At 55.1% G+C, this 23,236-nt stretch overlaps 1 protein-coding gene across 1 annotated transcript in view; it reads right to left on the bottom strand.

Annotated features, from left to right (window-relative positions):
* Window positions 1–21,098: 21,098 nt before the first annotated feature.
* RUNX3 (RUNX family transcription factor 3) overlaps window positions 21,099–23,236 on the bottom strand; it is a 34,524-nt gene continuing 32,386 nt past the window's right edge. Inside the window, exon 5 of the mRNA XM_057415071.1 lies at window positions 21,099–23,011. Coding sequence (XP_057271054.1) covers window positions 22,485–23,011 — 527 coding nt within the window. The 3' untranslated portion in view covers window positions 21,099–22,484. The remainder of the gene's footprint in view (window positions 23,012–23,236) is intronic.

Genomic DNA, 23,236 nt, shown 5'->3' with positions numbered 1-23,236 from the left:
GTTTTCCTTTTTGAGCTGAAACCCCAAATCCTTGGTGTTTGGTGCCCTGCTGGGTAACCAGAGACAGGATAAGCCCTTTGGGCATGATGTTAATGCAGAGGTGCAAACAGCCCTTGGCCCATCATCGCCTGTTCTGAGCAGATGATGTGGATCTTGGGAATGGGGACTCCTGGGTCAGCTCCTGGCCCTGAAGTACTTGATGTCAGTGGAAAAGCCCTGTTAGACCAATGGCTTCATGAAAGGCTGTTAACCTCGCATTTCTGCAGCATCCACGTCTTTTATAACCTCTTAAGTTCCGGAACAGGGGAAGGCAGCAGCAGGGGAGATGCACAGGAAGAGCCCCTGGGTGTACTGGGAGGATGGAGAAGAGAAACAAGCCCAGAAGCTCCCAGTGGAGCGCTCGGGCAGCCCCAAGCCCCGCAGGTGCTCGGTGCCCTGGAGATACCGCACTGGGTTCAGCGGGCAAAGGGCTTCAACCGGCCCCTTGCGCTGAGGAGCGGCTCGGGAATGCTGTTTCCCAGGCGGCCTGCGGAGGTCAGCCTCGGCGCAGGGAAGCTCCGGGAGCCGGGGTGGATTCCTAGCAATAGATGGGGCAGGAATTAAACCCAGCGCTCCTGAGCCTGCTGCACCACAAGCCCTTGCTGCTGCCTCCACCTGACAAGGGCCATGTGGGGGCTGTGGGGACTTTTTCTCCATGCAGAAATACATAGAAACACTCTTTTCTTCCTTTTTTTGTGATGCTGAATTAGTCCTGCCTGTGCCAATACAGAACTACCTGAATGGTGAGTTCAGAAAAACCAAGGACAAGGAGTCTATGAGGCCTTTCCTTGAATGTGTTCCATGCTGGACACTGGGGGTACCCTCCAGTGCTGCATCATGGGGGCAGAGCTCGGTTTAAGACAGTGCTGCAGGTCCTCGCCGTGGTCTAGCCCATGGGGCAATGCTGATGCCCTTTGCTCCGGCCCCAGCCATCAGAGGGTACCAGGTTTCCCTCCCAGATGTGTAGGAAACTCCCACTGTGAAAGTCCAGGAGTTTCCCTGTTATCAGAGCAAGAATTCCTCCCATTTCCCACCTCCTCAAGCCAGAACGGCGCAAACGCTGTGGATGCTGTTGGTAACCACGGCAGATGCTCGAAGACTCTGCTGGTCCCCACTGAGTAACAGTCCTGGCTTTGTGCTCCTCGGGCTCCAGCACAGCCAGTGGTATGTGGAGAGGCTGGATTCACGTTTCAGACGAGCTCATTCTCTTTGCCATTAGCAGGTTTCTATAGATGCCACAGAAAACATGTTATTAAGGCAGATGAAAGGCCAAGGAATGAGTTTGCTTTGCTCCTGCATGCCCATGGGGTAGGCTTTCTTCCCCTCCCCCATGTTACTTTACCATCCTGCATCAAAGGTGCTTGGAGCAGCAGCAAGCTCCCCAAAAGGCCCTGCCATGGCGGTAATGGAGCAAACCACAACGCGCTTCACCGCCTCTGAAGCGCCAGAGAGATGCTGGGCTGAGCCGAGCCAACAGGTTCATCCTCAGCTTCCTGCAGCCTCTTGTTCCACCAAGGAAAAGGGGGCACCCCCGTCCTGGAGCCTCCTCCACCTGCCCCACTCCTTTACTGACTTGTGCGTTCCTCCTTCCGCGTGCTGTAAGGACTGATGCTCCCATCGGAGCTTGGTGCGACGGGGCGAGGCGGGACATTCCTCTGCTGCCATCGCTGCTGGTGACTAAGGGAGGCCGGAGGTTGTGGCTTGCCCCGGCCAGTCCATGTGTGGGCAAGCTCCTCATGGAGTTGGCCACAACTTGTGTTGGGCATCCTGAGGGGATGGGTTCTCTTTGTTGCTGCAGACCTGTGGGTTTGCTCTGGAGGGTGAAGGGCAACAGGTCCTCTGTGGGGTGGCAGCGGTCTGGAGATGGACAGGTCTCTGCTCCCTGCCTCGGGAATGGGAAGGCGTTGCTGCGCCGTGGGGCAGAAGTAGCTGCCTTGGAGTGGCAGGAACAGCCGCATCTCGGGGGCAGTGGGGAGCACGGTGGAGGCTCTCGGGCAGCTGCTGTGGCGGTGGCCTGTCTCTGTGCCAGGTTCTGTTGGCTTTGCAAGGGCTGGAGGCAGCTCTGCCTGTGCCCAGCATCGCTGATGGAGCTCTCAGGCACCTCACATCTCGTGGCTGAGTGCACGACCCCTCTCTTCAGGCCCAAATCAATCTTACAGCCACGCTGGATCTCCCATCTGAAGAGAGGAACGTGGCTCCTGCCTTGCCCAGCTCAAACCCAGCACGGGAAGCGGTGGGAGAGGCTGTGCCAGAGGCTTTCCTCAGGGTTTCCTCTGCCTCGCGCTGTCCTGCGTGCGCTGCCCCGAGCCAGGGCTGGAGCCTGCGAGGTCAAACCTCAGCGGTAAGCGGCTATTTCTGGAATTCCATAGAAGAGAGGAGAGATGGAGCCTAGAGCAGGATGCACGGAGCGAACGGGTGCGTTGTCTGGAGAAACACGGGCTGGGAAGAGGCACAAATGGCCCCATGCAGATGTGAGCCATGGAGGGGAGCTGCTGTCCAGGGCGAGCAGACAGGAGGTGCACATTCAGGTTAGATTCAGGGAACCTCTTGGTGCCTGGGCAGGCCAGAACCACCATCACGGGGTGAAGGATGTGTTAGAGAGCTCCAGACAGATCCTTGTCTGGGTAAACCCAGCCTGGGGCCAGGGAACAAGTCTGGTGGCTCTCTGGGCTCCATCCCTGCTGCTCCCTGGTGTGGTGGGTGTGCAAACGCTGGTGGTGTGTGTGCAACGCTGGTGGTGTGCATGCAGACACTGGTGATGGGTGTGCAAACACCAGTGGTGTGCATGCAGACACTGGTGATGGGTGTGCAAACCCTGATGGTGTGTGTGCAACGCCGGTGGTGTGCATGCAGACACTGGTGATGTGTGTGCAAACGATGGTGGTGTGTGTGCAAACACCGGTGGTGTGCATGCAGACACTGGTGATGGGTGTGCAAACGCTGGTGGTGTGTGTGCAAACACCGGTGGTGTGCATGCAGACACTGGTGATGGGTGTGCAAACGCTGGTGGTGTGTGTGCAAACGCTGGTGGTGTGTGTGCAAATGCCAGTGATGTGCATGCAGACGCTGGTGATGGGTGTGCAAACGCTGGTGGTCTGTGTGCAAATGCTGGTGATGCGCGTGCAAACACCGGTGATGGGTGTGCGACTGCTGATGGTGTGTGTGCAAATGCTGGTGGGGTGCAAACGCCGGTGGTGTGTGTGCAAAAGCCAGTGGTGTGTGTGCAAACACTAGTGGTGTGCATGCAAATGCTGGTGGTGTGTGAGCAAACGCTGGTGGTGTGCATGCCAGCGCCGGTGGTGTGTGTGCAAACCCTGATGGTGTGTGTGCAAACCCTGATGGTGTGTGTGCAAACATGGATGGTGTGTGTGCAAACATGGATGGTGTGTGTGCAAACCCTGATGGTGTGCGTGCAAACATGGATGGTGTGTGTGCAAACCCTGATGGTGTGCGTGCAAACATGGATGGTGTGTGTGCAAACCCTGATGGTGTGCGTGCCAAGCCGGTGGTGTGCGGGACGCCCGCTGTCCCACTGGCACCACGCGCGTTGGCTCTGTTCAAAAACTCACTCACACGTTGCTTTTGTTCCATTTTGCCATCTACTTCCAGTCTCGAGCGCTGCAAAACAGCTTCTGGGATTGAGCAGGATTATACAACTGAAGCTGCTGTGGGACGAACTTCAGAGAGTTTTCTGTCAGTGTTTTTTCTTTTCTTTCCTTTTCCTTTACCAAAAAACCTCCTTTTGTGCACTTTGGACCAAACTTGTCATATTTCTTAGAGTCTCCAGTGACTCCTTCATGCTACAGACTTTCTGGAGTCCTCCTTGTTAGACCCAGAGCTGCGTGATTCATTGTGTGCTGGAGATTTAATACTGCATGTAAAACGTTCCCGGTTCAAATTTGTTTTCTTTCTTTCCCCCTCCCCTCTTTTTCCTTTCTTGGCTTCTCACTTACCTCCTGGAATGTTTTTCACGAGATATAAAATAAATACATTCCCAAATATGTCCAGTAGGAAACAACCCACTTGGATTTTTCAGCTGCTGTTTTAAGGCCTTAAATCATCCTGGTGCTGTTCGGGCTTCCCAAGGGATGCTGTGCGCTGGGACGCTGTCTCCCGTGGTCCTCTGAAGACGCACGTGGCTCTGTGAGCAGCGCGTGGAGATGGAGATTTTTAGTGCCAAAAGGGCCCTTTTTGGTTGTTCAACATGACTGAATCTTTAAAGGCACCAGCCCTGCGGCGTCATGTCCCATGCTGGTTAATCTGCAGGTGATTCACTGAGTCCGTCTGATGTCCCCTGTGTTCTCCACAGTCATTCCAAGGCTGGGTCAGCTGCTTCCAAGGACAAAGTCCTGATGGGCAGTTAAGTTATTAGATGAACCTGGGAGGAATTAATTGAACCCTTTAATTACAGGTTGCCTTAAGCCTGCCTGTAGCTAGGTCTATCTGTCCTGCCCAGGCTCCCCTTCATCTGCATTCCTTAAATACCTGGTAATGAATTCAAGTCCCTCTTAGCCATGACCTGAGAATCAGTTTTTCCAAGGAACCCAGGGCTGGGTTTCCTGGGACTTGGTGCTGGTGATGGGCTCTTGGAGCAGCTCTCAGCCCTTCCCAAAGCAGTTGAGGAGTCTGATTTCCGAAGGGACCCAGCAGGTTCCATGGGCCTCACTGCTCGCAGCAGGGATGGACTCGTATCACCGCAGCACGTGGAGGCACCCTGACTTCCCACAGGCCTGGAGCACCTCCTGTTCTCACTGTGCCCTGGGGATGCGTTAGCCCGCGGGGTACCAACGATCCTGTGCTGTTTCCCAGAAGGCATTTGCCTGCATCCCGCTCACTTCCCGATGGAGCGTCAGTTTGCATCACAGCTTGACCTCGGGATGTAAATCCCTTCACTCTTCTCGTTGAGGTGGCGATTTGGGCTCATGCTGGAGCTGTTATCTCTGTGCTTGAGTGACTTGAGCAGCTCCTATGTGTGTGTGAAGAGATTTCTATGGCCATGCAGTGCTCCTGCTTCCATGCCTTGTGTAAGCACATGGGGGTCTCGTGTGGTCCTGGCTGCCAGCACTTTGCTCACTGGAGGAAAGGCAGCGATCGCTGCGTGGGTTCTGCTTGACTGATGTGTGCTGGGGCAGGCTCAGCTTGGAAGCAAGGGGCGTCCAAGGAGCCCGCAGCAGGATCCCAGGAGCTGCTGCCATTGGCCCCACATCAGGCACCATCCAGGGACCTGCCACCCAAAACCACCTCTGCAGAGAGCATTTCTGGAGCTTTGCTCCTGTTTTTCCTCCTCCAGGTGACCCCGAATGAGACCTTTGCAGACGTGGGTTTGCCATCCCTCTCTGAAGGACTCAACACCCCCATGCTGGGACCCTCCAAGCTCCTGGTCCATCGCCAGCCTTTGGGCAGCCAGGAAAGGGGAGTCCTGTCCTGTGGTGTCATCCAAACCTGCCACAGCTGGGGCTAGGGAGGGAAGGTGATGAGTGGGGATGTGGTTTGTACCAGCTTGGTGATGTAGGTTTGGCTCGGTTTCTTTCCCCTTGAGCTTTGTGAGGAGCCTCAGCCTCTCAAGACCGTGACCACCTTTTGTGTGCCATGGGGGACATTCCCAAGTGGTCCTTGTGCAGGTGCATCCGCTGCATCCTCCCAGCCCTGCTGCGGCTCCCACCGGCGCCATGGGGTGGCCGCAGCCTCCGCGGCTCCGGAGCCGCGTAATTCCCGGCTGAGCCACAGTGGGGGCTGCAGCTCCCGCCGGGGTGCGGCTGGAATTGCTTCAGCCGCCCCACTTCAATCCACCCCTGGTGTGAGTCAGCGCCCCGAGGGGCTCCAGGGGAGCTGGGATCACTAAATATAGTGCGTGGGGCTGCGGGGAGGCGGCGCAGGAACCTGCCCTCCCCGCGGGCTCCCCATGCACCGCAGGCAGGGAGAGATACCCCGCGATGGGCAGTTGGGCAAAACCTGTTTGACTCCGTGCTGGGCCCAGACACGGAGCCCGTCTGTGGTCAGCTGCTGCAGCTCCTCCGTGGCTGAGGCAACTTCTCAAACCACTTGGATGAGCCGGCGTCTGCGGCGCTGTCTCGTGGGGCTCGGCAATGGGTGGATGAGCCCCGGGGAGATGGGGTCATCCTCCCACCCCAGGCATCTGTGCTCTGCTTCCAGGTCAGGGGCTGCAGCCCCGCGGCTGTGCCCGTGGCTCCGCTGCAGTGGGGGGACCCGGTGTCGCTGTCACCCTATGGTGTCTCCCCCAGCATCGCGGCTGTTCTTCATCGACTCTTGTTCCCATGTGCAGAGGGCAAATACTTGAGCTTGTCTGTGAGCGGAGCCATCCCTGCTGTGCTCTGGGACAGAGAGGACCCAAACCTCTGCAGCACCAGGGTAATGGAGAAGAAGGCTTCAACCTGGGGCTTCCTCCATGCCCAGCCGTGCTGCGTTGGCCAGCACTCTTGGCTGATGGCAGTGATGTAGCAACTCCCCAGCACACATGTTAGTGGTTTTGAGGGCTAAATTGGACCTTGAGAATTAGCAGCCTTGTAAGTCAATAACAACAAATCTTAATGAATGCAAGATGTCCCTAGGAAATGAAAGCTCCTTCCCTTGACTGGGATCCTGTGACTGGGAGCGCACCAGTAAACAAGAAGGAATGCTTGAACTGGAGATGAGCAGGAGATACAAAGTCGACATCTAGATCTTTCAAACACACCCGAGCTGTGGGTGGTGGCGGGGGGGAGCACAAGCCACTGCAGTTGTGAAACACAGAGACACGGCCGGGTCTGCTGCTCAGCCATCCCTGCATGCTCCTAGGCTCCGGCACCCGGCTGTTGAGCACAGGGTTGTGCCTCCTGTCCCTTGCCATCACTGTACAGGGTGGGAAGAAGCAAGCTCCAATCTCCCCGTGCCCCTCCAGCACCTGCTTTGGTGTGTGCAAACACTGACCCAGAGCAACCCTTGGTACGGCACACGGAGCATCACCAGTGATGTCCTCACACCAACACGTGACTTTCTCCTATGCCCGTGGTACATGTGCCGACCAGCAAGTGGCTGGACCTCAGGGCTGCCTCTGGGCAATGGGACCTCTTGGGTCTGGTCCCTCAAACCAACCGTTTCCCCCAAACCTGCAGGAGCTCGACACCTTCAGGACCTCACTGGCTCAACAAACGTGGAAATGGGCTGGAATTGTCCCATTGCCAAGTGTGTCACATCCAAACACCGCGAGATAGCCACTGGTGGGAGGGGGGGAAGCTTGGGACACCAAGCGGGCGGCGGGTTGGGTGCTGCCACTGTGCAGGCCAGGCATGCCCTTGGTGGGAGCAGGGAAGGGAACACGGGAACGCCGCGTTGCCCAATCCACACGCATGGAAATGAGCTGCTTTGTGCGCAGAAAAGAGCCGTCGCTGCGCAGAGGTGCTGGGTGTGTGCGTGTGGGTGTTCGGGAGCAACCTTGGATGCCTGGAAAAATCTCCTTTGTGCATTTAATTAGCGGTAAATCTGATTTACATGCGAGCTGCCTCTTGGTCTGAATCTGCTTGTTGATTAGCAATTGCAGCCAGTTCATATTGTGTACTTTGTTCGCCCAAGACCACAACAGCACTGCCTGCACCTAACAGATCTTTCTGCCTTTGCATTTCAAAGCCAGGCTGGTGCCAGGGATATTGCACAATGCGCTGGCGCTGCCCGGTCCCCCCTCAATGTCCCTGCGAGCTGGGGATGGTGCAGCCACTTGGTTCACATCAGCTCCTGGTCTGGTGTGTATGGCCAAGGAAAACCAGGTTGTGGTGCTGAGCTGGGCTGCACAGCTGATGGCAGTGAAGGGGACGACTGGGGACCATAGGCTGGTGTGCTGAGCAGATGTGATGCTGCACCACGGCTCTCAAACCACACTGGTTTTGCTGTGTCTCAGCCGTGCTGGGAGTGGGTTGGGGTTCTCCAAGTTGAAATACTCTTATTGCATTCTGGTGCATGCAGGGGGGATGCCAAACCTCTCGGTAACACCCTCGCTGTGTTGCTGGGGAGAGGAAGGCAATGGGTGTGTGGTGCCGGGTATGGTGTGTCCCTCCTGCCCTCGACAGGGGAGTGCTGCCTGGACATGTGTGCAATTGTCCTGTGGTCAATGCAAACCAATCCCAGAAACCAGCAGCATGTGGGCTTGGGTTCAGGTTCCTTTTTTTCCTCCTCTCTCCCCTCCAGTGATGTGGGGCGAGATGGGCTGCGCTCTCCTCTTGTCCTGGTCAAGCCCAGTGGGCTGTCAGGAGGAGCCAGGTCCGGGATGGTGGGATGGGTCTGTGTTCCAGGACATGGGCAAAGCATGGCTGGTGTGACATGGGTGAGTCTGGAGCTCATGGTCCTGCCAAGCTGGAGACGGCCAAGGGCTCACAGACAGCGTCTGCCCTTGTTTGCAGTGATGCTCCAGCTCTTTCCGTGCCGGAGCCCTGGGAACAGGCTGCATCCCACATCCCTCCTGCCTGACTCAGCGAGGTCCCCACTGGCCTCTGCCAGGCAAAGCTCCATCCTGCTGGGAGGGGAGGCTGGAGCTGGGGAGGGAACCAGCTGCAAACCCTGTGGGAATGAGCAATCCCATCCCTTGCAGCTGCCTGGGCTCCACGCGGTGGGAAACGGCTTCTCTGGAGTGGAGGGGACCAGCAAAGAGGCTCCCTGCTCCCAACCCTGCATCCCTGTGGCTTTGCTCGTGCTCGCATGGGAAGTCGGGATACTCCTGCTCCTCTGGAAAGGTTGTTTGGACATCCTCAACATCCAGCCACCCCTCCATCCATCCACCATCCATCCAACGTGCTGGCTGAGAGATGCGATGTCAGCTCCTGTCAGTTCCTGCCTGGGTGTTCCAGGAAGGCCAAGGCCGATGTCTGGGCTTGCAGTGGAAAATCCAAAGACCAAAAGGCAGATCCGGGGCCGCTGTCCGGGCAGCCCGGCCTCTGCACAGCACGTTCCTCACCAGGGGCTCTCCGGGCACCTTCAGCATCTTCCTGTGGCGGCAGGCGGCGAGGCTGGAATTTCCTCCTCATGCCCCGAGGCTGGGTATGGCTCCCACCAAAGGAACAGCGCTGCCACTGCGTTGTGTTGGTTCCCCCCCCCTCCTCCCAATTTCGCCTTTTATTTTCTCACAGATGTTTTATTTCCCCGTGGTTTTGGCAGCACCAGGGTTATTGTAGGGCTCCGGAGCCCGGCTGACGCGGGCGGGAGCAGCAGAGCCAAGAGAGCCGGTGTCTCATGGGCAGCAGATGGTGGCCTTTGGGGCAGGAGCTGAGCTGGTGTTGGGGTCCATCACTCACGGGGTGCCCGAGCACATCCTGATAACCCGTGGGAAGCAAACACAGCTCTGGGGGAGCTGAACTGAGTGAAAAGGCACTGATCTGGGGCTGGTGGCAGCGGGGTGGGAACTGGAGCGAGTTCTGACTCTTGCAAAGGTCCTTGTGCCAACACGAGTTTAAAAAGGATCTTTACATTGGCAGAGGCATAAAGATGGTCCTAAGCAAAAATCTCGTCCTAAAAACCTGCAGCCTAAGCAGATAGGAAGGAGAGAGAGCAGCCACTGCCCTGCCCTCCCTGCGCTGCCCTGCCCTGCACGCACTGCACTGCCCTGCCTGCACTGCCTGCACTGCCCTGAATTGCAGGCAGCCATGCACATCAGCTACAGGGTCGTGATGCAGAGTAAAACCAAAGACCCCTCGTACATGCCCCCACCTTCACTCTGAGCAAGGGGCCTGGCTGCATTTTTAATGTTTGGGGGGTTTATATATAATTTATTATCAATATTTCAGGCCTGTCTATTTTGCTTCCCAGACAAGTGGGGTCCTGGCATTTGCAGCTGGAAATCAAACTGGGTTTCAGTGTCCGACTCTGGGCAAGGCAGATCCCCCTGAGCCTCCCCCAGGGCTGTGCTTCCTTCCAGCTGTACTTTTTCCATCTCCAGAGCTGAACTGCAGGGACCAGTGCTGGCAAATACATCCAGAGCATTATCCCTCCATCTCCCCTCCCCATCCTGCTCCATCCCCAGGCACCCTTGGGTGGGCTTGGGGGGGTGGGAAGGGGTGACGGCAAACAGCCCCAGGGGGTTTGGAATGGCCTGGGCAGCAACTGAGAGGTGGATGGAGAGGAAATAGGAGGATTGTTTATAATACATGGAGAGAAAGAGAGAGAGAGGGAAAGGAGAGAATGGGGTAGGGTACAATAGGGTAGGATAAGATAGGATATATCCAAGCCCCCAAGGCTGCTGATGCTGGCAGAAGGGGAGGAGGTTCCCAGCCAGACCACTTTTCCCAGCCAAAGGACAAGCACTTTGAGCATCTCGCTAAGAGCAAAGCTCTGCCCCATAGAGAGTGGGGTTGGACGGTTACCGGGGGAATTAATCCTGGTCCGAAAGCTGGACCTGGCTTGGTGCAGCTCCATGGGCTCACTGGTCCTGTGGTCCCTCCCGCACTGTGGGCTCAGTGGGGATAGGGCAGGATGGAGCGCTGCCACCACCGGTGCTGGCAGATGCCTCCCATCCCTGGGCTTCCATAAATTGTAATTATAAGCATCCCATAAATTATAATTATTATTTATGACCCTTTTCTTTTTTAAACCAAGAATAAAAATTCCTTTGCAATTTTGAAGCCAGAGCCCTACAGGGCTCCTGCAAACGGGCATTAACTGACTCCGGCTGCTGCCAAGGGACCATTTCATGGACAGGCAAACCGAGTGTCCTGGTGAAAGGGAGACTCCGTCCCCTCCATCCTGCTTGTCCTCAGGTTTTCTGCAGCACAGGCAGTGGGAAGCTGGGGTTGAGCCTGGTTTCCAGCCCTTTCCTTTAGGCCCAACTCTTATTTTTCCCTAAGCCTATCCTGAGCATCTCCATGTGCTCCATGTTCTCCAGCCGGGAACATCGGTCCCTCCTGGAGCAGCCCTGAGCTCTGCATTAGCACAGCAGCTTCCTGACTCAGAGGGCCAGGTTAGGGAGCAAAGAGCTAGCATTTATTCCATCCACCTGTATATTTTCCCAAGCCTGCAGATAGCAATCCGGAGCGCAGGAAATGGGCTCTTTAGGGGGTCTGAACCTGCCAAAACTGCGCCACAAGTCAAACTTTTACAGCAAAGTTTATTTGTGAGGTTTCAGAAGGCTGAAATATCTCCTGTGAAGGGTGAGGCGCTTTAATGCCATCCTGTGGTTTTATTCCACTTCTGCCTTTTAAAGTGATTGGGCTCAGGAAGAGCGAGAGAATTCATGAAGAGGGGTTTGAGTTTAATCTAATAAGCAATTTTTCCCTGCAGGCAAGTGCTGGAGCTCATGGAGGCGCAGCTCAACCCTGCACTGGGTTACAGAAGGGCCTTTGACGTTTGCCTTGGGTAATTTCAGCTCGATTGGAGCCAAACAAGGGACCTGATGGGGTTCGGAGCAGCCCCAGATGTGGCTCCCAGCTCCAGGAAAACCAGCATCTGCCCCTGCCGGCTGTGGGATGCTGCCATGGAGTGTGGCCAACACGTGCGAGGTCCTTGGTCATTAACCCTGCCCACCCCTGCTGCTGCTTAACGGGATCCTCAAACCCATCAAGGTTCCAAGAAGGTGTTTTATGACCTCTTTATGTGCGGCGTTGGGGCGACAGCCGCAGAGGTGGTAACCGTGCTCCTAGCTAAGGGTAACACATTAAAAGTTCATTTTATATATATATAAAAATTAATTATGTTTGTATTTCTTGTGGTAGGTAGAGCTGGGTGGCATTTATTTGTCTGCTCATGGCTCGTGGGCTCTCAGGGCCAGGGAGGGGGCTTCAGCATTCACATCTTATGAGGACCAGCCACATCTCCTGTCGATGATGCCTTTGGCTCCCGGTTGCTGCCTGTTGTGTGAGGGGAACCTCTGCATCCCATATCCCGTCGAGGTGGCACCTCCTGCCTACGTGAGCTCTGGCAGGCAGAGCCTGCGCCTGCCTCCCGGGTGCTGGGATGGGAAACGGCCGCCAGAGCTGGGGCAGGGGCTGGGGACACCCGGGGTGGGGGGCGTGGAAGAGAAGCTTTAACTCCATGGTGCTTCCTACCCCTTTGATACAGGGCTGGAGGCAGAGAGGCTTGTCCCTGCCTGCAGAGCAGCAGCAGGCAAAGCCAGTGGAGCCCACATGTCTCCAACCCCAGGCAGACCCCACTGCCGTGCCGGGACACCGATGTGAGGGGACACCGATGTGCGGGGACACCGATGTGCGGGGACACCACTGCAGGAGCAGCTTCACAGCCAGCCAGAAGCTGCTTTTCCAAAGGCATCGGGTCTGGAGCTGCGGCACCCTGGGATTTGGCATCCATCGCCTCCGTGGCGGCGTGCGCGCGGCTCCCTCGGGATTATTCAAATCCCTCAGCTTCCTCTAATCCCCGTGGAAGGAATCGCTGATAAACACGGGCTGGGAGCGCTGCCGGTGATCCCTGGGCAGGGGCCGGGCACCAGCGGTGGCACCCAGCCACCGCAGACTGGGTGGCCCTTTCCTGGGTGTTGACTAATGACTCTTGTAATTGAGATGAGGCTTTAATACACCCCAGCAGGTGAGCTGACATAAGGAGGGGGGGAAGAAGCAGAGATAGGGGTGAACGCGGCGTGTCTGGGTGCTCCGGCGCTGCACAGCCAGCACAACCGGTCCAACCAGCCCGTGGCGGGTGTTTCGGCACAAGCCGCCCAGGGCTGGGCTCGCACCTCCTCACACGGCTCCAAGATGCCAAATGCATCAAAGCTGGTTTGGTTTTATCCTTCAGGAGAAAGCGCAAAGCTTTCTCTTTGTGAGAGAGGGACTCTTCACCGGGGACTGTAGCGATAGGACAGGGGTGAATGGTTCAAGCTGAAACAGGGGAAGTTCAGGTTGGATCTAAGGCAGAAGCTCTTCCCTGTGAGGGTGCTGAGGCGCTGGCACAGGGTGCCCAGAGAAGCTGTGGCTGCCCCATCCCTGGCAGTGCTCAAGGCCAGGTTGGACACAGGGGCTTGGAGCAAGCTGCTCCAGTGGAAGGGGTCCCTGCCCGTGGCAGGGGTTGGAGCTGGAGGAGCTTTCAGGCCCCTTCCAACCCAAACCAGGCTGGGATTCCATGACGCCACCCCAAGTGCCAGCTCCACTGGGGCTCTCTGGCTCCCAGTGATGCTGGGTTGAGACAGGGCCTGGCTTGGCTGTGAGCCCCCAGGACCCATGGGGCTGCAAAAAAGATCTTTGCAGGGACCAGTGTGGGCATCCAGGCCCCAGGACACTGGTACAATGGGGCTGTGCCTCGTGGGACCAGCCCTGGTTTTGGAGGGGACATGCGGGGCAGAGGAGCAGCATCCCAAGGCTCTTCAGGCATCACTGGTGCCAGGCTGAGGTAGGAGCAGTTGGAAGTGGTCTGCTCCCCATGTCATGGCTGAGTCCAGCCCTCTAAACCTCACCTTCAAAATGTAAAGGCCAGAAACCTACTTTACAATCACTAAAGAAATCAAAAAGGCTCGTGCCATGTAAAGGGGCATTCAGCAAAGCCACCAGCTGGTGCATGTGGAAGCACTGATGTAACAGCAAGAAATGATCTCTTTAGGCAAAGACAACGATCTCCATGAAGCCAGCGATGTCTTGGAAATGCCTCTGTGCTCCCTGACACCCGTGATCAGGTTGGTTCGGGGGTGCTGAGTGATCTGCTTTCTCTCAATGAAGCAAAAGGAATAAAAATCTCCCTTCAAGAAAATTCCTGCCGTGTTTCCAGCCCGTTTCCTTCCCCCCCCCCCGTGTGGGTTATCTCCTCTGCTTCCAAAGCCACAAGAAAACACAGTTGTATTTTGAAAGTGAAGCCCCAAGGTAAGGGAAGGCGAGGGTCTGCCCCTGCAGCGCCGCGGTTGCTGCCGATAGAAGATAGGAAGGTGGAGAACATTTTTGAAACGTTCTGAAAACATTCCATCATCTATAGGAATCAAAGCCCCATTGAAAGCCACAGAACCCCTCACATTCGAGGGCTTTTAATGAAAACCAAGCATGTTTCATGCCCTGTGTTTTTCTTTGCGAGGATTTCCAGGGGAATACAACTGGAGCGGGGGGCGGACGCGGGAACTTGGCTGGAGTTCCTCCTGGCCCAATAGGGCTTTCACTGTGGGCTGGCTTAATGGTTTAAAGATAATATGGCCTCGTATTTTTGGACTTGTCAACGTGCTCGCTCTTGCCCTGGGTCGATGCTGGGTTATTTTTCACTGGAAAATAGATGATGGAGCCAGGGCAGGAGAACAGATGGGGTCCTGGGAGAGGAGGGCTCCTGAGGCTGGGCTGTGAGCAGGAAAGCAAAGACCAAATGTTGGGCTTAATAGTCAATGGTGTGTAGCTGGGTGAATCCTGGGTGACAGAGGCCAGTGCCAGCCTTTCCCCAGCCTGGGGAAACATCCCATGTGGGGAAACTGCCCAGCCTCTGGAGCAGAAACTTCCCTGCCGTTGGTTTCATGTCCCACCCCCAAAAAATCATGGGTAGAAAACCATGTGCTTTGGGGCAGCTGAAACGCTGTTGTTATGAAACATCCTTTTGGTTTCTTTGGGGTTTTCTTCTCCATGTGCTTTCATTCTCCCTTCCCATGGAAGCAGCTGCTGTCGTGATGACGATGCTGCTGAAGAGGGACCAGCAGAGATGCAGCAATGGTCCCATCCACACTTCCCTTGGGTCTGGCCCTTGGCCCCCAGCACCCAAAGCCCCGGTGCTGCAGGGCGCCCACCTGGGTTGGACCACACAGCTCCGACCAGCGCCGGGCTTCGGGGAGCCCTGGGGGTAGCCCAGGGACCCTTGTGTTCCGCAGCACCATTTAATCCCCTCGTTAACATCCCCCATTAGAACAATTCATTCTTTCACTCTGGCTTAAACACCCAACTTTACTTTACAGCTCATTTCATTTATGACTGAGAAATGAAATTGCTGTATCGATTTCATGGCAGACAGTGAAGAAAAAGGTGGGTGTTCCCGGCTGCAATAAACCCTCCGGCTGCAAAGGCAAACAGTGAAACCTGCCAAGGGGGGGACGGGCTGCAGCCACCCTGGGGACAGCACCTGGAACGGTACCTCCAGGTCCCCCTCTGCAGCCAAACCCAGCTCTGCCGCAGTTATTTTCCTCCCCATCTTAAAGAATTAGCTGTATATGTTTGCAGGGACTCAGGGGGCTTTGCAAGTTGCTAGAATGGAAAGGAAATATGCTGCCTGGTAGCACCAGTGTGAAATATCCCTCCTGGAGCACAGCCAGAGCCCAGGCAGGGGCTGCAGAAGGGTTCACCGGATCACTGGAGCTCTGTGCCGTGATGGAGAGCCCGCCCTGACCCTTGGCTGCTCACTCGCTCAGCATCAGAATGCAGACAGAGCTTGGATTTGGGTAATCCAGGCCAAAAAGGTGTTTCCTGGTCTCTCCTGCTGTGCTGCACTGTGCCACAGCCAGGAGTTTCAGCCAGCACCCGGCGCTTTCACCACTCCGCTTTGCTGTCCCCGGTGCCACCACAGGGTTGGGCTGGTTGCTCACCCAAGAGATGATGGGGTTTCAGAGACTCACAGAATCCCAGCCTGGTTTGGGTTGGAAGGGACCTTAAAGCTCCAATCCCCTGCCACAGGCAGGGACCCCTTCCACTAGAGCAGCTTGCTCCAAGCCCCTGTGTCCAGCCTGGCCTTGAACACTGCCAGGGATGGGGCAGCCACAGCTTCTCTGGGCACCCTGTGCCAGCGCCTCAGCACCCTCGAGTAAAGCATTTATTCCTAATGTGGAGGAGCAGCACCACGGAAGCACCCAGCAGGACAGAACCCCCCGGCGGCTGGAGCAGCGCCCTGGGGGGGGGGGGATGCTCCTGACCCTCTCCCAAGGCCAGAGCAGAGCATCCCTGTGGGAGCAGCTCATCCCATGGTGCTGGTGGTGCCGCCGGGCGCGTCCCCGAGCACGGACATGCCCCGTCACGCGTGTGCTGAGCCCACGCAGGCAGGTGCAGCCCGCGGGCGCTCACCTGGGGTTGTGCCGCTCCGGCACCGCGCACACGCTCCCGCCGGGACGCGGCCTCGTCTCCCCTGCCCCGGCCTAATTAAAGCCCGTTATCGCCCCATCTAACGCGCTCCCGAGGTTAATGAGCCCTCGCCCTCCGTCCTTCCCTGCCCCAGCGCTTTGAAGTGGAGCTGCTTTGCTCGCGTGCTGTCAGCGCAGCGAGCCGGGATCCCAGCGCCGTGTCACCAGCATCACTTGTAGCCTCTGTGGGTTAAGCCAAGAATAAAGACTCCCGGGGCATGAGCCTTTTCTGATGTAAACTCCTCTGATCTCCTGGCCCAGCCCAGCCCCTGCGCAAGAAAACACCTTCCCTGCGCTTCAGTGTGCCGCTGTCAGGGAATTCACACTTCACAGGGGACTTTGCGTGGGTTAAATACAGCCCAGTGTATTAAATACAGCCCTCGTGCAGGATGGCACAGGCAGCGCTTGGCGGGGGGGGTGTGTGTGTTCGGATGTGGCTGCTGCTCTCAGTGCCATCGGGATGTGTGCCCCAGGGACACGGCTCCACTTGATGACATCCCTGCGGGACTGGGGGAATCCGAGGAGGCTGATGGGGATTCAGGGAACAGGGTTTAAATGTAGTGCTGGGAAACACTCCTGAGCTGGGCAGAAGTATTTGGGTTCTTATTCCAAACTGCTTTTTGATTCTTTATCCCCAAGTGCAGCCTCGATCCCAAACTGGCTTTAGGGAGAGATTTCCAAGGTTGCCACTGCAAAGTGACCCAAACTCACCACAAGTGAAATCAAACTGTTCCAACTGGACCATTCCCCACCCAGCAGAGCCACAGTGCACCCAGGATGGGATCAGCCCTTGAAGTTCCAGCTACCCTGGCCTTGGCTGCTGCTTTCTCCGCACAACCCAGTGTCCGAAGCCCTGCCTTGCTGTGCGGGAGTCCTTACAGAGCCATGCCACGGCCCTATTCCCTGCACATGGGCTGGGCTCTGGGGGCAAGGAGTATTCCCCAGGGCAAGGAGGCTCTGGGGAATACACGAGCTGAGCTGCAAGGATTTGTTGTTGGAGTCCTATTTATGGGAAAACACAGCCCCTTTTTGTAACTGGAGAATCCCCTCTGCAATACATGCAAAGATCTGGGGTGATTTCAGCTGAACAAGCTGAGGTTCAGGGTTTAATGGTGGCATCGGGAGAGAAAGAGTTGAAGCGGAGCTAGAAAACGAAACATCCCGGCTGCAGCCGAACAAAGCAGCTCCTGTGACCCCGGAACGATGTTTTTATGGGGTTGTTTTTGTACTGCACCAAACTCGAGGACTCTGAGCAATCGGGGATGAAGGATTGTTTCTGTCAGGTTTTACAGCTCGGGCACGCTCCCAGCTCTCCTCCCGCCCGGCTCCTCTCCAAGCTCCCACCCGCGCCAAGCCCCGCGCCAGCCAGGCCCATGGCCAGCAGGTCCTGGCATGGTTGTGCCTCTGCCCCTCACAGGAGCAGCTCCTGCCTGTCCCAAGCCCCGGGGATGGCAGCAGGGCTGGAGCACGGGGGGGGTGCAGGGACAGAGACCACTGCAGGCAAAGGGGGACAGCTCTGCTCTGGAAGAGCTTCTGAGAAGTGGAAAGGCTCATTTTGGTGCCCGTCTGGGAGCTCACTGGAGAAATAAAGCCCCAAGAACTCCTATACATAAAATACATGTATATAAATATCTACCTCCCCCAAGGCGCGAGGTCCCACTGAGCAAGTAGATGTGGATGACGTTGTAACCTAACACTTTCCCAGACACCCTAATGAATTTTCCATGTTTTCCACCGTGTAGTTTCTAAATAGGCTGTTTTTAAACAGAACACCACCCCAACCCCAACAAAGTACTCATCCTCTCCAGCAGGACGGCCCGGCAGCAGGATTAACCCCCATGATGCCCGTGGAGGTGATGCCGAAGCGGGAGCTGGTGGTGATGTGTGTCCATGGGGGTTGTTGTTTGCCAGTTCAGGAGTCTCTGGGGGTGCTCAGCACCATGCAGGGCTCTTTGTCCCCACTCTTTCAGAGGAACCGGACTGTGCACTAAGGATGCTGGTCGTTCATTTGGGCAAGGTTCATTAAGGGCTTTGACAAGGGAAGAGATGGTGTGGGCCAGGCGAATCCCTGCAGCAGCACAGGAGGCTCCTTCCCCACGTCCCGCGCAGCACAGAGACTTTTTGTAAGTTGAGAGTTTATTTATTAAGACAGGCAGTTTGGAAACAACAGAGTCATTAAACCAGAGGCTGGGGTTTAGAGTTTGGTCTGGAAAGAGAATATAATAAGATTTTTGCTGAGACTTTTGTTCTCAAAGGAAACATTCTTCATTTTTCCTAGGAGATTTTTCAGCCCGAACTCCACTCAATTTAATGTCTGAATGCTCAAAAAAGTCATCCAAGCTCCAGGGATTTTCTTTTTTTTTTTGCCCTTTCAGTTCTCATTTGCAAACGAAACCCCAAACATGTCTGCTCCCACACTATTACTATTGGCTTTGTTCTCCGGTGTCTCCCTGGACCAGGAGGAGCCCTCTGGGTGCTCAAGGGGCCTTTTGGAGAGGCGGCTGCACTCCACATCCCACGCTGCCATGCTGGGATCCAGCTTCCCCATTTAAATTCGTTAAATTGGTGTGAAACCTGCGTATAAGCGAGATGCAGCCCTGGCATCTGCAGCAGCCTGGATGCTGTGCTTGGTAGGTGGCCCATATAAAAATAATGCCCATATAAAAGTAACACCCTTTGGCCCTCAGGCATTGGGCACATTTAACACCATTGGTTCCTTGAGCTCTGGTTTAGCTGCTGTCAAGTCCCCCCATACCAGCTTGGTCCAGCATCACCCTGAGTGACAGTGCCTGGTCCAGCCCCAGCCTCACTCTCCCATCGGCACTAGCACCAAAACCAGGTTGCAGAGGGGCTGCACCTCTCAAAAGCCCCTTTTCCACGGAAGCCCTTTTTATTTTTCCTCTTTTCCTTCTCTCTTTTCACTGCAGCTTTAAACGAGGCTGCGAGTAAAGAACCGATGGATTTGGAATGGGAAGCTCCTGAACAGAACAGCTTCACCTCGGGGTGTTTGCTTGCCCAGTAGCTGTGAAGAAGAGGTGGGTATGTCTAGGGTTTGCCTTGAAACCTCTCTGTGCTGGCCAGGCTGTGGAGCTGGGTTCTCACCCATATTAGCGTTTACTGTGGTTTTCTTTGGGCTTTTCCTTGTTTTTTTCTTTCTTTTCCCCTCTTCCTGTGTGGACAGTGCTGTGGCCTACACTCATGGAGCTGCTGCAAAGCAGAGGCTGGCATTACATGTTGTAGGCTGGGATTCCTTTCAGTTTCTTGCTATACGGGTCTCAGATGGGTTCTGTAGGTGAGTACTGAGTGCTAAGGGGCTTGGGCTTGGACCACCTGGGAATTTGGGTCCTGTTTAAGATTTCTGCTGGATTTTTTGTGTCTTGGGAAGCAGCTCAGTGATGACAGGCAGTGGCCAGGGTGCGGGATGCTGGGCTGGGGATGCAGGGGTCACCAGGTCTAGGCCAGTGCAGGCCAGTGGCCCAGACCCCTCCTTGGAGAAGCCTAAAGGGGTTTGCTCAGAGCTCGGTGTCCGGGTCCCCCCATCACCTCCCTGTGAACCCCTGCAGCAGCCGGGACACCCCCAACACGGAGCCTGGCAGTGGGGTGCTGGTGTCAGACCCTGGAGCACGAGCAGCGCGAGGAGCCTCCCTCTGCACTGTAAGAAGTGAGCAGGCAGAAGGCACCGGAGAGACTTGAAACCATACATTTATTATTCCACATGGAAAGTCATTAAAATGATACACGGAGGCCTGACTATAACCACGTACACCGGGTAAGAGCGTCGACACCGATAGCAGAAAAGCAGACCTGACCGCTTTGCTATGGCTTTGTACCAGTGCTCCCGAAGGAGCCGGCTCTGTTCTCACTGAAGGCAGCACAGCAGAGGCTCCTCCAGAGAGAGCCGATGCCAGCGACTTCAACAGGAGCAGACCCTCTTCTTTCTCTCCCTCCTTCCTTGCCTCCCCCATCCCCAGTCACAAGTGCTACAGATTAAAAAGATGGGCTACATATTAAATATAGGGCATTACCTTCAAGTAGGGCTGGTATATTACACAAATAACCACATTATTTGGTATCACTAGCAATTTTAATGTCCATCATAAGACACCATTAAAAAACCCAGCAAATTTAGCCTTCTTTATCTACAAAGACCTTTCTTCTCATCTCCTTAGCTGTCTGTTGTTATTTTACCCTGCACATACAAGTATTAGAAGCATTATTAAGAATTGGATCCTTCAACACATTAAAGAATTATATTATTATAACAAATAAGACCAAAAATTAGATTTTATAGTTAAATATTCTGTGAGCCAGACAAAGGGGTTTTACTGTACAAGCGATTGTGCATTTTTAAAAAAAGCAAATTATAGTGCAAAGCAAAAACCTTTGGCCTGTCTTGCGGCCACTTGCATACAATAGAGGTGCACACGTCGGCACCTTCACATGACAATATGTCATAACAACATCATTGCCATTCTTTTTATCATTTTATTCTTTAAACTCACTACGAACAGTCTTAAATTAACCTAGTACTACGAATGCCTTGGTTTCTTTGTGCTTTCAATCAGTGGTGTGATCGGATGCTAAACGTAAATGCATCAGAACACAGGCTGCCATGGTCCAGTTTCCACCACCGGCAAGCGAAGGTTGCAGTTTGGCTGGGGTAGGGCTCTTTAGTTTTCTTCTTATTTAAAAGAGTTGTTCTTCTTGTTGCTTATTTAACTCATGAGTGGTCATTGCATCTTTCCAACTAAGCCAGCATGTCTTGCTCCAGTCATGACGGGGTAGTGCAATTACAACGTTCTGTACTTCAACCGAGTGCTGACAAGCTGCCAACTGAGATTTGGTGATGGGCTGTAATGGTGTCACTGAGACAGAGGGGCCGGGAGGGCAGCTATGAGCTTCAACTTTCATATGCTCGAACACCCCCCCACCCCTCTCCCCCAGATCTTGGTTACTGGTGGCACTGGGGCCATCTGTGTCCCCTTCTGGTGCTGGAGAGCAGAGGGTACCATAGATACGTGCTCCCTGGGAACCTCAGCCACCTTTCCAGATGCCTGCCAGCACCTGTGAGGTGCCTGGGGACCCGATTCCTCCTAATGCCACATGATGCAAGCAGCCACCAACAGGCTGGTGGTACCCTTAGCACCCCTTCTTCAGCTTATTCAGCCACAGCAAAACACCCGTGCTCAGGCTCACTCAGGGGACTGGAGGGCGAGGACCTGGAAAAGGCTAGATAGATAATATTGCTTCACAATATTCCCACCACCAAGGGACTGAGTAGAAACTGCTCCTTTCTCCAAATCTCAGTTAGAGCTTTCAGTATGAACTGACAAGTGTAAGCTGCTTCTTAACAAAAACAAAGTCATCACGTGTCCATCCGCTCTGGCTGAAAACACGGGCAAGAATCATCACAGAAAATATGATGCTTCGCCACCAGCTGCATGTGCTGCCCCTCGAAGAGAACGAAAGGAAGACCCAGAGACCAGTGGCAGGGTCATGCCAAAAGCTCCGAAGTCCTTTCTGCAGCTAACGCGCACGGAAGTGCATCTCATACATCTTGGATTGTCCTGAACGCCGCCTTCACCGCAGACGCCATCGCTGAGATGTGCTGAGGGGAGCAAAGAGCCGAATGGTGAGGTCAGGACGGGAGAGCAAACAAAAACTGAAACACGTCTCGTGAAAAGTACATCTCATGTAAACATCGAGGCGAGGGCGCAGCCCGGCCCGGCTCAGCCACGTTACTGGTTAAAAGTGACGACAATGACAGGAAGAGAACAATAGAACCTCTGTCGTCAACAGCAAGTCACAACAATCACATCACAGCTCTCCTTCGCGTGGCTGACCCGCGGCAGTGCTGCAAACCCGACCCTCTCGCGGCGCCCGCAGCTCTTTGGTGGCTGGGGCCCTGCGCTGGCAGCAGGGAAGGGGAGGATGCAATAGGGGTTATCCTTTTGGTTTTTTCCTTTTGCTTTATCAGTTCAGTCTCCCTGCGGTGGCAGAGGGATGGCTTTGGATGATTCCCTGCTCTCTTCTCTGAAACACTCTGCAGAAGAAGGATGAGCTTTTCCTAACTTTTGAATTCTTTGTGCGGGGAAGAGGTGCGAGTGAGATGACTGAGGAGTGTTCTGCAAGAAACAAACATCTGATTCCACATGTCCTTTTCTCTTTTTCTCTCCCCTATGTACAATCCACATACTGAAAACATATGAAAAGAACCACATCAAGCAACGAATTCAAGCCTCAAGTGGATGTTCATCTTGAAATGTAATGTCGGTCTTGGGTCCATCTTCGCTTGATGTTTGCCTATGCTTGCATGCAGAGATCCTGGTTTGCTTTTGGTTTGGGACACTTTGGTTTACCTTCTCCCTAGGCATCATTTTGCTCTATTCACTGTCAAAGGGAGTAACATAACGGTGGCTGATTAAGTTAAAGGTATCAGTGCCCAGCTGAGTTCCTCCTAGTAGGGTCTCCAGACCGACTCGTCCATCCTCCCAGTAGTTGTCATGGTCGTCGGCGAGTTACTGTGGCTCCCATCTGCATCCACCCCATCATTCTGGTTGCCCAGGTTGGGATTCATTAAGTTGTTCCCTGCTGAGGCACTTGTACAAGAGGAGAGCATCCGGGTGGGCGACCGCTCGCCACCGCCTGCCACCATGGAGAACTGGTAGGATCCCGAAGACGTGCCGTAGTACAAATGGTAGGGAGAGGGGTTGGCCTGGAAGGGTCCACTTTGGTTCTGTGTGGAGCCGGGGTAGGGGGGTGGCAGGTAAGTGTGATGGAAGCGCGTTGTGGTGGGCATGCTGGTCATGCTGATGCCCCCGATGCCGGTGGCAGAGGGAGTCGCGGTGTAGGGGAAGGCGGCAGACATGGCGCCGGGGTAATGCATCCGCGGGTCGGAGAACCTGGTCTCGGTGAGAGCCGGCAGCGTCGGGAAGGAGCGGTCGAACTGCCGAGGGTCAGAGAAGGGGCTCAGCTCTGACGTGCCTGTTGGGGGGCAGGAAGAAAGCGGGTGGTTAGAGCTCTGTCCTGGAGGCTGGTAGCGTTTGTCCTGTAGCCTGCACCATCCCCTGCCCAAGGCATTAAAGTCAGAGGGAAAAGCAACTCCTGGATCTGCCGGGGAACTTAAATACAAAAACCCCTAAAGCCATTTGTTTAAGTTGCTCCCATTTCCTGTCCTAAAATTTGTCGTTTCCTATCCAAGAAGGGACA

Source organism: Pezoporus wallicus, unplaced genomic scaffold (assembly GCF_028554395.1).
Source record: "Pezoporus wallicus isolate ANWC-B61680 ecotype Strahan unplaced genomic scaffold, APGP_CSIRO_Pwel_v1 contig_9561, whole genome shotgun sequence".
Lineage (NCBI taxonomy): Eukaryota > Metazoa > Chordata > Aves > Psittaciformes > Psittacidae > Pezoporus > Pezoporus wallicus.
Note: the sequence above shows the minus strand (reverse complement) of the source record. Positions and strands in the feature narration are given on the sequence as shown.